A 15358-nucleotide genomic window follows, 5' to 3' on the forward strand; every position below is an offset into this window, starting at 1 on the left:
ATATATGTAGATCTATTTACATATATACATATACCTATATATATATATATATATATAGCGGCCTTGATAGAAACATGTGTCGTTCTAAGAGTTTGTTATTGTATCAGTTTAAAAATTTACTCATTCATTAAAGTACGCATTGTTACTACATTATATATTTTTAATTAAACATATATTTATATATTATTTAATAAATTAAATCTTTATATATATACATATATATATAATTTAATGAAATTGAAAGATTAATTAAATCAGTACAAATAAATAAAAAATCGAAACAGTAAAATTATAATTAACCTCAAAATTAAAATTAATTATTAAATATGTAAAAAAAAACAAACAAACAAACAATAAATAATAATTATTTAAAAAAATATGAGTAAAGTTATAAAATATGTCAGTGGGTCATTAATTAAAAACTTGAATTTAATTATTATTTAAAATATATAATAATAAAATTAAAATGACCATGATTACACGATAATTAAATATATATTACAAGTACATTTAAATATATATAAATTTATACTTTTTTTTTTTTTAAATGTCAATTCAAATATTTTGACATTTCGAGGTTATTAAAGTTTTTTTTTTTATTATATATTTAAATAATTTAAATGATAAAGTGATCAAATAAAATTAAAATTAATAATAACGAATTTTGAAAGTATAAACAAAAACATAAAATGGTTTTCGAATCAATAGTAACAGAATTATTGAATAAAATATTGGGAGAATATGTTGAAAATTTGGATTATAAACAATTGAAACTAAGCTTGTGGGGTGGTAAGTAAAAAAAAATTGCGTTAATTTTTTAAGAAATCAGATTTAATTAATTTTATTTTTTATAATTACAAGGTAGATAATTATTCATATATTATATTTATTTTTTTATAATGTCGGCTGGTCAGCAGTAATATCTGTATGATGATGTCATCATAATTATTGTCATGAGTTATTTATAGATTTAATATAACGGACTACATAATATTTATCAGATGACATAACTAGCATTGTTTTTTTTTGTTAGCTCTTCATTTAATCTAACTGAAAATTAAGTCGTTGAATAAACTTGTCGATAATTAGCTGATTTTAACTGTAAACTCTAAATTATTTTTTATTTATGCTAAAATACTTGATAAAGTTAAGATTATTTTTATATTTTTATCACTATAAGCTGACCTATTTCGCCCCACTTAAGAATTCGTTATTTTTGTTATCATTTTTTTTTTGTATTAAATGTTGTGATCTTATTTTGTAATACAGATTAAATCAATATTTAGGTGGTCCACTTTACCCCATTATGAAAAATAAATTTAATTTTTATTAAATAATACCGTTAGTTATATTTTTATATTAAAAATTACAATAGTATATTTTTGTTTAAATATTCATTATTTAAAAGACCCATCTTACCCCTTAAAAAAAATTTAATTTGAATTCCCCTATCAACAATTTCTACAAATTTAATTTTTAATACCCATAAATTTTTGTATTTACACGCCCATGTTACCCCATTTATTGTTCTACCTGACCCATTTTACCCCATTTATTATTTTACCTGGCCCACCTTGCCCCATCACAAAAAATTTAATTTTAATTTTCCTATCAATAATTTCTACCAATTTAATTTTTAATATCCAGAAATTTTTGTATTTGCACAGTCTATTTTACCCCATTTATTATTTTATCTGGCCCATCTTACCCTGAACTATTAATTGTTTTTATAAATCAATAAAAAAAAAAAATCTAATTACTTACGGACTAAATTAAAAAAAACTCCCCGATAATTATTTATAAAAAAAATAAAAAAATCTTACAGGCGATGTAGTCCTCAAAGATCTTCTGATAAAAGAGAGTGCTCTAGATGTATTGGATCTTCCAATAAAACTCGAGTACGGTCGACTAGGTAAGTCCCCAGTAAATTTAAATTTCCCTAAATGTCCCTAGAAGTTCTCCATTTTATCGTTGACTCTTTCTTTATATTTTTAAAGGCAAATTGATCCTAAAAATCCCCTTCAAAGACATCTGGAATGGTCAAATCGACTGCATAATCGAGGAACTTTATCTCCTGATAGTACCCGCGAGCCAGGTTAAATATGATTCCGAAAAAGAAGTTAAAGCTTCGCTGGAAGCAAAGCGAGCGGAGCTTGCGCGTATTGAAAAGAACAAGCAGCTGCTCGAGCAATCGAAGCTCGCGGAAAAAATTGACGATTCAATGCTGGAAAAATTACTTGCGCGTATGATTAAGAACATTCATGTTGAAATAAAGAGTATCCATGTTCGTTACGAAGACCATGTGACCTTCAAGCAGCATGAGTTCGCAATCGGGCTGACATTGAACCGGTTAGCGCTTGAGAGCTGCGATACCAACTGGACTGCCGCGGAAAACCAAAAAGACATGTACGCGATTCCTCAGATTTACAAACTTCTTACCATGGACGGGTTCTCAGTTTACTTGAACCCCAATCTGATGCAGTTTAGCAAGCAGTCATCAAGTAATTACTTGAGACTCTTTCATGATTCGATAGCAACCACCGAAAATATTCCTCCGGACTATCAGTACCTTCTGGGGCCGATAAACGTCAAAGCTAAATTGAAACTAAACCCAAAACCAGAAACAGATGGAAGTAATTATCAGATTCCCAAAGTGTGGCTGGATTTAGAAATGGAGAAACTGAGAATTGGTTTGACAAAACGTCAGTATGCGACCTTGCTACAGTTGGGAGAGGGTCTAGACCGTGCTAAAAAGGCAGCTCCGTTTCGTAAATATCGTCCGGATGTACAAGGTTACCGTGGATTTTATCGCCAGTGGTGGCAGTTTGCTTACAAATGCGTCCTGGAGGAACACGTGCTAAGATGTAGACGGAATTGGAACTGGGCGCACATGAAAGAGCATCGAGATCTTTGTCGTGAATACGCACAAGTTTATCAAACAAAACTTACCTCCAAAAAAACAGCTCCCACTATTGAGGAACGGATTACCCACTGCGAGCAGCACTTGGATCTTTTTAATCTGGTGGTGATCCGTCAGCAAATTGAGTTAGAAGTCGAGAGACTCGCGGAGAAAGAAAAAAATTTAAAAGCTCAACGTGGGTGGTTCGGGTTCCTTTGGGGGTCTACTCAGCAAGAAGAAGCTGAAGATTTGAATTCCGCGGCTGCTATAATGAAGCGATTTCAGGACGCGATGACCCCCGCGGAAAAAGAGAAATTGTATCGCGCAATAGATTATCAAGAGAACAGTGCGCCTGCGCATTATCCTGAATCCTACGAAATGATTGACATGGTGTTCTATCTGCATGGTTTGCACATCATCATTTCGGACACGGACAAAGAGGACCCAAATGTTCTGGACATTTCACTGAACGGCGTCCGCAGCGCGTTTAAATTACGACCAGCTGCCAATTCAATCTACACAACCTTTTCTCTCAATGAAATAAAAGTTCTAGGAGTTAAGCAGAACAATGAGATCCCCTCGCTTATTCAAAATGACGTAGAACGCCAAGATCTTCTTTTTAGCGTCAGCTATGAAAAGAACCCTCTTGATAAATCTTGCGGCGACAGAATTATTGTTAAGTCCAAGTCGGTCCACTTTGTTTACGATGCGCAGACAATCATCCAGTTGGTAAAACTCTTTAAAGTATCCAACCAATCTGCGTTGAATCAGATCCAGCAGGCAGCTGCTGAACAGCTTGAAGGTCTCAAAGAAATGTCGGCTCTAGGACTTGAATACGCGATTCAAAAACACTCCCAGCTAGACATCCAAGTAGATTTGGAAGCTTCCCAATTGATTGTTCCGCGAAATGGTTTCTATCGCGCGCGAGAGTCGATGATTGTTATTAACTTGGGTAGCTTGAAAGTGCACACCCTGGAGAAACCACGAGATGAAATGTCATCGCAGACAGTGCGCCAATTGGTCAGTATGGGTAAAAGCGAGGAAGATATCATGATGCATTTGCGTGAGCATTCCTACGACCGGTTCGCGTTAAAGATAGTAAACTTCCAGGCACTTGTTGCTACCAAAACTGAAGACTGGAGACTCGGGCTGTCTATGTCATCAAGTCCGATGGTGATCTTACAACCTACTACCCTAGAAATCCAGTTCCACAAGTGTCTGGTCACTGATGATCCGATTCTACCAAAAATGCGTATTATTGGACAATTACCATCTTTGGCACTTTGTATTCCAGACTCAAGGCTTTTAGAAGCCGTGTCTATAATCCAGAGTATTCCGTTTCCTGAGGACGAATCTGAGCTCCAACCGACTCCATTATCTAAGTCTATGTCTCAATTATCACTAGATTACGTAAAAGAACTTTCTAAGCCTGTCCCTGAAGTTCCTGAGGACGTGGTCATCCAAACTACTGACCTAGAAGCTAAATTCGTCATGAACGAATTCACATTGACTGTTTTCAAAGCATCTGATGAAGAAATGCGTCCATTTATGAAAGTTGAAGTACTGAAAGTCGAAGCGGAAATGACGACGCGAAGCTACGAGCAAGATATCAAGTTGCGGCTGGGTGGAATCCAAGTAACCCAGTATCATAAAGACGAAGAAATTTTTATGATAAACACCCCAATGACTTCTGGGCATCAAGTTTACTTGATAGTGGTTCACTTTGTTAGTGTTAGCAAGCGCTCACCAGAATTCACAACGCGGCATGGATCGGTGGTCAAATTACTGAAGCTAGAATTCACTACCCTAGATGTTCTGCTGCACCAAGAAGCGTTAATTAGCATTATGCGCTACGTAAACGAGGTCCAGGAGAAAGTAACGCCACGCAGTTCATTAGATTCCAGAGTAGCGACTACCAGAGGATTTTCTCAGCTATCCACGATCCAGGAAGATACTTCGACGTTTTTCAAGGATCAGCTACAGAAGAAGACTAAGAGTCGTAAAAAAGTTATTGTCGAGTGTATTGATTTGAAAATAAAGGCTAAAATTGGGACGATAAGTTTGAAAATAGCTAACGAGCAGCAAGAGATCAGTGCGTTCTTCATTCAGGGAATCACTGCTGGTTATATTATGAAAGTGTCTTACTCGCAGGCTAACGTCAATTTGACTTCGATTCACATCCAGGATTTGAATCCTAAGACTATTTATCAGAGCATTGTCTCCGTGGAAAGCGGAGAGTCGCTTCAGGTACAAGCTGTTATTTATAATGTGGAAGCGCATGAAAATAAGAACAATATGTCAATTAAAATAAGCATGGGTTGTCATCGGGTTGTATTTCTCAATGATTTCGTGTCTAGAGTAATGAAATTCTTGAATAACTTCCAAGCAGCGCAGCAGGCAATAGCTGAAGCCTCAGCCGCAGCTGCAGAAGCCGCCAAGACTAATATCAAGGATGCGCAGGCTTCGGCCGCACGAATTGAACTCTCGATAAAATTAAAAGCCCCGGTTATTTATGTTCCCATGAATTCTAAATCCGAGCACTGTTTGATGCTTGACATGGGACAACTTACTATTTACAATACTCTGAAAACTTTGACTACAACTCAGGATGGAGAGTCTCCGGTTGTTGATGAAATGAAAATCGAGTTAGCTAATTTGAAACTATCGCGCGTTAGATTGACTGGTAACTTCCAGACGGAGAACGAAATTTTGCTGTTGCAACCGGTCAGCTTTGGGCTGCTCATAAAACGCAACTTATCTTCCTGGTTCACTTCAATTCCGGACATTGACATGTACGGGCGACTTGAACAGATTGAAGTTCTGATGAGCAAACAGGATTACGCGATGATTTTGAAAGTCTTAGAAGAAAACCTGAATGAGTCTGATGACCCGCAGGTTCAACCTACCCGCGAAAAAAAGCCCGAGAACCAAAGGCCCAGTGTCAAAGAAGTCGATGTCCATGTGATTGAACGTCAAATTTCAGAAGTGCAAAAGTCAGCACGCGCGTCAGTAAAATTTGAATTTATTATGGACAGTTTTGTGATAAATTTATTCACAGGTGGCTCTAAACTGCTGCAAAGCAAAACTTCTCCGCTACATTTACCAGAAAACGGCCTCGCGCAATTCGGTCTCACACATTTTGCAGTCAAAGGCACAGTTTTCGCAGATGGATTACTAGCGACTTCAATTTTGCTGATGAACTGCACATTGGATGACAAGCGACAAAGTCGCCAAGGTCAGCTGACACGAATCATGGAACGGACCACTCCCGTGCCTGTTTTGGAAGCCGCCGAAGATGATCAGAACTCAGAAAGACGTAGCATGCTAGACGTAACCATCCGTCAAAGTGTCAATGACATTTTTATAGATGTCCGCGTCTTTTCCTTTAGTATCATCGTGTCAGTTGATTACCTTATGAAGATCAAAGACTTCTTCAATGTCCAAACGGCCCAGCCAGCCCAGCCACAAGTTACAGTGCAGAAGTACAGCGAAGTAAAGAAAAAAGCTGCTGCCCAAAGCCAAGCGATGATAACCTTGAATCTCCATGTAGAGAAACCAGATATCATTCTCATTGAAGACATGGACAATATTGACTGCAACTGTGTCGTTATGAACACCGAATTGGTGATGAAAGTACGATTGATTGGTGACCATCAAGTGATAACTGGTTCCGTGAAAGACTTGTCAGTTTTAACTGGGATTTACAATCCTGCTAAACGCGCTGACAGCGTGTACCAGGTCCTAAAGCCTTTTAGTGTCAGTATCGCTGGTTCGACACCTGAAAACAAGGGCCTGCATGTCGACGTCTGTTGCACGGACATCCATGTATCGGTATCACCTGGAGTTATTGAAATTCTGAATCGCGTATTACGTGGAGTCTCTCTGAGTGACCCAGAAACTGACCATGAGGTCAAGGCTGATCCTAACCATCAAGGGCTTTGGCTCATAACGCCGTACGAGGAAACAGACTATTGGTTCCTTAAAACTGAGGTCGCTATGGAAGCTGTTGAAGACATTACTTTCGTCGATGACAGCGCAGTAGCTTACAAACCGGAACTAGCAATGATTTCGGCTCCAACTATTCTACTGACCCTGGAAGCAGGTGTAGGAAATAAAACTCTGCCAATGTTGCTGCTAAATGTCGGGTTCCAGAGCAGTGTTAATGACTGGAGTACCAGGACAATGAGCATCGATGCCACCATGTCTGTAATAATGGCTTACTATAACAGCCGACTCGCGCTTTGGGAGCCGCTGATCGAGCCAGTCGAAGTTATTAAAAATGGCGAACGGTCTTCGACTTCTTGGGAGCTCAAGACCAAAATTCAATTCCATGATCTGGCACCCGATTCCCGAGGTGCTAGTGTCATTTCCCCGGGATCGGAGAGCGAGCCCGAAGATTTTAACCAGTCCCGCATGTCGATTGATATTGACTCTATTGATAATTTAGAAATAACTGTGACGAAAACTTGCGTTGAGGTTATGGACCAGCTCAGCAAAGCGTTTACCAGCGCGATGGATGCCACGGACTCAGTTCCGAGGCTCGCGCCCTATGTCCTAAAGAATGAAACCGGTTTGAAACTGACCCTAGATTTGGAGGCAAGTAATTTCGTGATTCTTGATAAAAATCTCGAACCCGCGGAACGGGAGACTGGTAATGATGGTAAATACAGAGAAGTAGTTCTAGAAACTAGCGCTGGGATCCAACTAGCGCCATTAATCGACAAAAGAGATTCTGTTATGCTCGAGCAAATGAGGACTTCCGTTCAGCAGGACAGTGATTACAAATTTATAATAAATTTCCATGGAATCAGTAACCAGCTGGTGATTCCTGTCCTCAGGGCGGACAAGAGGTTCTTTTCGTTAAAATACCGCAAGGAGAGCTCAGAAGAGTGGGGAATAATCTCTGATATTATCGTTGAAAATGGCAGCACTATTGTCACCTTAAGAAGTATTCTACAAGTCCACAATCACTTTACAGAACCTGTTTCCGTTTATTATATGACCAAGCGCGGGAATGAAGTCGAATGTGTAGGAACTGTAAAACCGGATGAGAAACTCTGCTTGCCACTAGATGCCGTCTATACCCCGACTAATATCTACTGGCTGTTCTTCAGCGTCGATGAGTACATGGTTTCCGTTGAGCCCTTCATCTGGAAGGATTTGCAGAAAACTTTGAGTATGACCAAATTGTTAAAATGTGAGCCAAGGAATAAACAGTCAAAGGAACCATTTTATATACAGGTTTGTTTTTTTAAATCAGAAAATTGACTCACGGAAAAAGTAGTCAGGGGCCATTCATAAAATACGTCACGCTATGTCACATTTTCTGCGATCCCTCTATCAATATTGCGTCACAAATGATAGATCCCCCCCCCTCATGACGAAAATATATAGATAGGAATATTCATATCCTTACAAATATGAAACGAATTATTTTCAGATGATCCTGAAGTTAGCAGACAGTTAATAATTTTCGGATTTGTTTTTCCGAAAAACTAACTATAAAAAAAAAAAAAAAAAAAAAAAAAAAAATGAACATGTAGAAAATTAAAAAAACTAAAAGTACAATTTTTTAAAATATTTTTTTTTTTTTATAATTTACCCTTTTTAAAAAAAAATCAAAAAATTATTAGACGTCGGCTAACTTCAGTATCGCATCTTTCTATCGTAACAAAAACATAAAATTTAAAAAAACCAAGAGTAAAATTTGAAAAATTTTTTGATGAGCTGTGAACGTCACGTTTCCTTAGATCTCCCGACCCCCCTTGTCACAGTAAACGACACACCCTTCTCCCCGAAGTGCACACGTATTTTATGAACAGGCCGTTATGTAGGTACTCGTTTGAAAGAGAATCACATCAGTTTGACAATGTGCCTACTAAAAAATCTGTGGGTCAATTTGATTCTATTGTACCTGTCTACAAAACAATAAAAATAGCACGCGAATATTTTAGATTCTTTACACGACGATTGCAATCGCTTGTACCCTCTACAATAACAATATTATCTCTTTGCTCTATAACTCTATTGATTGGCCTTCGAAATTAAGTAATTATTTATTTAATTTTAATAATAAAACTTTAAAAAAAAATATTAATTCATCGAAATACTTCAAATCTCCACTTCAGGTATCGATTAGATGCTAGGCCTTAAAATAGTCGCTTATAATTACAAGTTATTATTTTTAGAGTAAAAAAAATAGTTGGCATGTATTTTTTATTGTTTTTGCTTATAATAATTTGTCTATTCTTAACTACTTACTTGGTAATTAAAAAATTAACAAAATTCATTTTTCAGACTGTAGGTGAAATAGAACAAGTTTATTTTGAAAATACAACACGTCATACTATGTCGAGTACTATATATAATATACATTTGTATCCGTCTGTTTATTTGAAAAATTTCTTACCAATTGATATTGTTATAATATTGCCTGGTATGATTGAAGAAAAAGTCGTTAAAGCAAGTACAACGATACAATTACCAACGGTTGACTCCAATAATTCTAATATTATTATTAAGGTAATTATATATATGCATACATATTTTTTATGTCGTTGAACGACGAGGTAGCGTTAATTTTTAGATGAGAAAGGGTCAATAATAAGTGGAATAAAATTAGAGTTTATTTGGGAGATTTTAGGCGCTGTAAAAGCGAGATACAACTTTTGTCGCCATAAGATGGAGGGATGGGGTGGGGTTAATGGTGGATAGTAAGTTGATATTTTTGGGATCAAAATGTATTTTTTATGGATGTCTGATTTAAATATCGGATATCTATTTGTTGCCGCTGTAAGATGGAAGAGTGGAATTTAAAAATAGTGGATCGTATGTTTGGGATTTAAAAAACGAATACTTTAACGGGTAACTGATGTAAGAGTAAGATATAGTTTTATCGCCGTAAGATGGAAAAGATAAAGTAGAGAAAGGTGGATAGTAAAGTTATCATTATTTGGGATAGTGAATGTCTTTATTGGATGACTAATGTGAAATTGAGGAATATTTATATGTCGCAGTAAGATGGGGTAAAAAAGTTTTGTATTAGTAGGTTAAATTTGGGCGAGAGAATAAAAAAAAATTTGAATTGATTCATAGTAAGCTAAAGCCATTGATTAAATTCGCCGCCGTAAGATGGATTGGAGTAGAGAAAATAAAAACTGATCATCGGTATGATTATTGTAGAAATTTTGAAATTCATTCTAAAAATTTAAAGTTAAATTATTTGTAGCTGTAAGATGGATGGGTGTAACTCTCTATCCGACTGCAATACGCAGTAAAAAAAATATCACCAAATAATAAAAAAAAAAATTTTTTTATAGCTTTCGCAGTATTTAGAAAAAGACTGGTCCTGCAAAGGCGACATTGTCGCAAATCCTCCCGAGTTTTCCGTCTGGTCTTTCGAGTCCTTCGACAGTTCTTCGAAGGTCATAATGGACCTAGGGATGCACTGCTCTTTTAAACATGGCTCCGTAACGATGGCGCTCTACTGTCCCTTCTGGATGCTTAACAAAACAGGATTGATGCTCGCCTACCGTGTAAGTATTCAATCACCAATCACGTTTACATATTTATTAAACAAATAATTTCATTAATTAGTAAAATAAAAATTTTTTTTTTCAGTCTATAATTTTTTTTTTCTAATTAAATATTTTTATTTACAGCCGCTTTATATTTATTTACTACCTATCGCATTTTATTTTCTTCCTACCAATTAATAAACTATTTTTAAAATTAATAATTAGCAAAAAAATAAAAGTGTAATCGTGATTTTTTTCTTTGCACGAATTTAAAAAAATAAAAAAAATGCATGAAAAATATTTTGTATGAGAAAACTACAGGGGGTTTTTTTATGAATAATTTTATTGCAGAAATCGAGTAAAGGTGGCAAAGAGACGAGTCCATTTAAGGTAGATTAAATAATTAATTTTTTTAAAAGAAAAAATAAAAACAAATCAATCAAAATAACTAAATTATAAAAAAAAGCTTAGCACAAAAATTAGCGAGTAAAGATGTTGTTTTATTTTGTTATGTGATTAGTTATTATAAATATTTATTGAACGTGGCTGTGTACTGGAGCTTGCGATGTATTTCAGAAATTATGTCACTTACGGCGACGGGGACAGCGGGGCGAGTACGGAAGGCGTAAAGGGAAATCGGTGATTTTAATGTTTATTTAGATTTATTGTTTATTTATTTGCTAATTTACTCACTGCTGTTATTTAATACAGGACGTTTCCAGAGGATTGGTGTTGGGTTTATATTAACACACGAATACTTATTTTAATTTATGCTGATTAATATAGTAAATATTTTTTTTTTAAATAACATAGTTGGGTTCAGAAGAAAATTTTCTTTAAAACGAGTACCCACATCGTTATATTTTGGTTAAAAAAAATTGTCAAAAAAATCTAAATTTTTTCGAAAATTCATAACTGAATTAACAAGGGTTCGATTTCTTCTAAAATGAATACCCACATCAATATATTGAAAAAAATTCTTTTTAATGATTTTCAAAAAGTACTGAATTTTCAAAAATTGATTATTTAGTATTTTCAAGGATCAAATTCTCTTTGAATCAAATACCCACATCGCTATAAAAAAAAATATTTGCTCTCTATTGATTCTTAATCTAAAAAATCTGCTTCATCTATTTCTGCATGGCTTAAAATCAAGAGAAGTCTACGCGTTCTCGTAAAAAAAAATTTCCACAACCTGATACTCACAAAATAAATTTCCATTTTACAGAATACCGATGATTACCTGAACGTAATTTATCACCCAGAGACCTACAAAGGGCCCATAATGTTTTCCTTCCGTTCGAAAGCGTTCTTTGGTAAGAAAAAAGCAATGGTCCGGATCGAGGACGGCGACTGGTCCGAGAAGTTCCCGATAGATGTCGCAGGTAGCAAGGGAATGGTAGTCTGCCGGTATAATGGAATCGACTACCGCCTGGGAGTGCACAACCAGCTAACCTACAATTCCTTGACCAAGCAAATAACCTTCACCCCTTACTTTGTCCTGATAAACAACATGGACTACCTGATCGAGTGTCAGGAAGCCTATCGACCAGCCAGTCCCATTACCCGCGTTCCCGCCCACGAAGTTAAAGCTCTCTGGCCCGAGTCCGACCAAGACCGCAAGATGTTGATAGCCATGGTCGCGGGAAGTCCTGAAAAAACGGCTCCATTTGTTTATACCGAAGTCCACACGACCCTCCTGAAGCTGGACAATAAGTACGGTGGCATCAATGTCGACATCCAGATAAACGAAGGTGGTGTCTACATTTCCCTCTCCGCGTACTCTCTAGGAAATGCCCCCGCGTTGATAATCAATCACACGTCGCATACTATTGATCTCTGGGAGAAAGGTTCGATGAATGTCCGGTCTCTCCAGTCATTTAATCGGATGTTCTACACCTGGGAAAATCCCTCAGGACCGCGGAAACTCCTCTGGGAAGATAACAACAAAAAAGAAATCGAGAATGACCTTCGCAAGGACAATTTGGGCGCCTTCACTTTACCCGAAATTGATGAAGAAGTTTACTATGTTTCATTCCTTGACGGATTCCAGCGGGTTCTGCTTTTTACCTCGAGCCTTAAAGTCGCGGAAGATTGTCAGCTTGTCGGAGACCTGGAGGTTATCGACCAGGAAATCACTTTGAACATCCATGGGGTTGGATTGTCGTTAGTTAACAATGCGAGTAAGGTAGAGCTGCTTTACCTGAGAATCGCGAGCTCGGGTATCATCTGGGAAACGCGAAAAACAATTGGTAGCCGATGGAAGCCACTGACTGCCTCGGAGGTCCTGGTGATTGAGGAAGGCTACCAAAAATACATGAGAGAAGTCCAAGTTGGCAGTGACCCCCCTTACCGGGTGATGTTGGAGCCTAAATTGTTGGTTGACTTCCAGAATATGGAAATGCTGCGCCCTCATCGACGGTACATGCGTCGCACCTTCCAAACCGGGCTCTGGATTCAGTATCGAACTTCTGTTCACCAAGTCCAGCTTCACGCCAAGATAAACAGGCTGCAAATTGACAATCAGCTTGCAGAATGTGTTTTTCCAGTTATACTGGCACCGGTTCCACCACCGAAGAGTGTCGCCAGTTCGGTGATGAAACCATTCGCGGAAATGAGTTTAGTCAAGCGACTTCTGGAACACAGTACGGTCCAGCAGTTCAGGTACTTCAAGGTCCTGATCCAGGAGTTCCATGTCAAGGTAGACATTGGGTTCATCAACGCGCTGATGACCTTCTTTGAAGCCAACGAGGTGAGTGACGCCGAAGAATCTCGGCTATTTACTGAAGATATGAAACTGGTCAACGAGCCTCTGATCTATCACGTCGCTATGATAACAACCGCTGAGCAAAAGAACTTCTTTGATCTCCTCCACTTTTCGCCGCTAAAGATTCACATCAGCTTCTCCATGACTGGTGGGGGTGGTGGACCCTCTGCAGTGCCTCAATTCCTTAACGTCCTGCTGCAAGGAATAGGCGTGACCTTGACTGACATCAATGACATAGTCTTCAAACTGGCCTACTTTGAACGCGACTACATCTTCATGACTAACAAGCAGCTCATCAGCGAGGCGACTAGTCACTACACAGGACAGGCCATCAAACAACTTTATGTCTTAGTCCTCGGGCTTGATGTAATTGGGAACCCTTACGGTCTGGTCGTAGGAACTATGAAAGGAATCGAGGATCTGTTCTACGAGCCCTTCCAAGGAGCCATCCAAGGGCCCGGGGAGTTCGCCGAAGGCCTACTTCTGGGAGTTCGCAGCATGTTGGGGCACACTGTCGGCGGAATGGCTGGCGCGGTTTCCAAGATAACCGGCGCCATGGGCAAGGGATTGGCAGCCTTGACCTTCGACAAAGACTACCAACGGAAGCGACAAGAAGGTCTCAATAAACAGCCGGCTAATTTGCAAGAAGGCCTGGCCAGGAGTGGGAAAGGTCTCGTCATGGGATTTGTCGACGGTGTTACCGGCGTGGTGATGAAACCTATTTCCGGGGCCAAGGAAGAAGGAGTAGAAGGTTTCTTCAAAGGCTTCGGCAAGGGAATGGTCGGATTGGTAACCAGACCTACGGCTGGGGCCATTGATTTCGCCAGTGGCTCCTTTGGGGCAGTGCGTCGGGCAACGGAACTCTCTGAAGAGGTTAAGCGTGTAAGGCCACCCCGGTTTCTTCAACCTGACAGTCTTGTCCGGCCGTACGTTCACGCGGAGGCCGAAGGCAATAAGATTTTACTTGATCTAGAAAAGGGCAAGTACGCAAATACCGACGTATACTTTTACCACACGTTCATCGGTAAAGACGTTTTACTTATGACCGACAAGAGGATCGCGTACTTAGAGCACAGTGACCTCTTTGGAGGCTGGAAAGTAGAGTGGGGGTACACATGGGCGGAAATTACTGAGCCGAGGATCGTCGAGAAGGGGGTACAGATTGCGGTCAAGGAGGCCAAGAAAAAGAAACTCGGTGGGTTATTCGGGTCAGATTCTACGGGTAAGATTATTCTGATCAATGACCTCGTGGTAAGGCATCAAGTTTTTAATATGATTAGGCAGCAAATTGAGAAATTGGAGACTCAGTAAGCTTGCAAATGTTAAGTCATTATTAGACTGCCATTTTGAAAATTTTGTTTTGTTTTGTTGTTTTTTTTTTTACAAATTTATATGCACAATAAAGTTTACGCGCACATTTTTTATCATTGATCATGTTTTATATTTATTTATTTTTTTTTTATTATGAGAAAAAATAGCCGGGAATATAAGCGGCCATTTTATGCGCCAGCCATTTTGTCAAAGTCTAGTTTTGTCTCAGGAAATGAATACAAAGAAAAATATTAATAAACAATCATCACAAGGCCTGTATAATAATAAAAAATATATTGTAATAATAATTATTATTATTATTTAAAAAAATAGATGTTAATGTTTATATTAATATATATAAAAATATAAAATATAAAGGGTTGAAAAAGTTTTTAGGTTACAGTTACAGAAAACTGAAACAACTTTACATCCGGAACTAGCATTAGCACAAAAAAAATTGTAAAAAGATTTTGTAAAAAATTTAATGCTCTGCGAAAAACTTTTCATGACATTTAGTCATAAATTTGAAAAATTTTGACTTATTTTCAAAATTATGGAATCGGATAATAATATGTTCTAATGAAGTTTACTTCAAATATATATAACTCAAAAACTCTTGGATTTATAAAAAATTTATAAGGACCATTATTGTAGAGAATTTAATTCCCTACAAAAATTATTTGAAACTTTTTTTTATAAACTCAATAGTTTCGCTGAGAAATTAAATTCAAATTATTTTTTTATAAAATATTCCATTTTTCGCGGGAAATTTAAAAAAATTAAAAAAAAAGAAAAAATTAAAGTCTTACAAAGACGTAATTCAAAGAAAGTACGTAAAATTTTCCGTAACTGCAATCAAATTGC

At 37.4% G+C, this 15358-nt stretch overlaps 1 protein-coding gene across 3 annotated transcripts; it reads left to right on the forward strand.

Annotated features, from left to right (window-relative positions):
* Positions 1-558: 558 nt before the first annotated feature.
* Positions 559-15329, forward strand: LOC103580602 (intermembrane lipid transfer protein Vps13). 3 transcript variants are annotated; one of them, XM_008562416.3, is made up of 8 exons: positions 559-789; positions 1826-1912; positions 1998-8140; positions 9197-9421; positions 10219-10434; positions 10768-10806; positions 10993-11055; positions 11645-15329. In XM_008562416.3, the coding sequence occupies exons 1-8, from the start codon at positions 690-692 to the stop codon at positions 14492-14494; spliced, it is 9723 nt and encodes a 3240-aa protein (XP_008560638.1). In that variant the 5' UTR covers positions 559-689; the 3' UTR covers positions 14495-15329. The 3 variants fall into 3 exon arrangements, with proteins under 3 accessions (XP_008560638.1, XP_053594598.1, XP_053594599.1); XM_053738623.1 differs by lacking the exon at positions 10993-11055; XM_053738624.1 differs by lacking the exons at positions 10768-10806; positions 10993-11055.
* The last annotated feature ends 29 nt before the right edge of the window (positions 15330-15358 follow it).

Source organism: Microplitis demolitor, chromosome 4 (genome assembly GCF_026212275.2).
Source record: "Microplitis demolitor isolate Queensland-Clemson2020A chromosome 4, iyMicDemo2.1a, whole genome shotgun sequence".
In the NCBI taxonomy this organism is placed as follows: Eukaryota; Metazoa; Arthropoda; class Insecta; order Hymenoptera; family Braconidae; genus Microplitis; species Microplitis demolitor.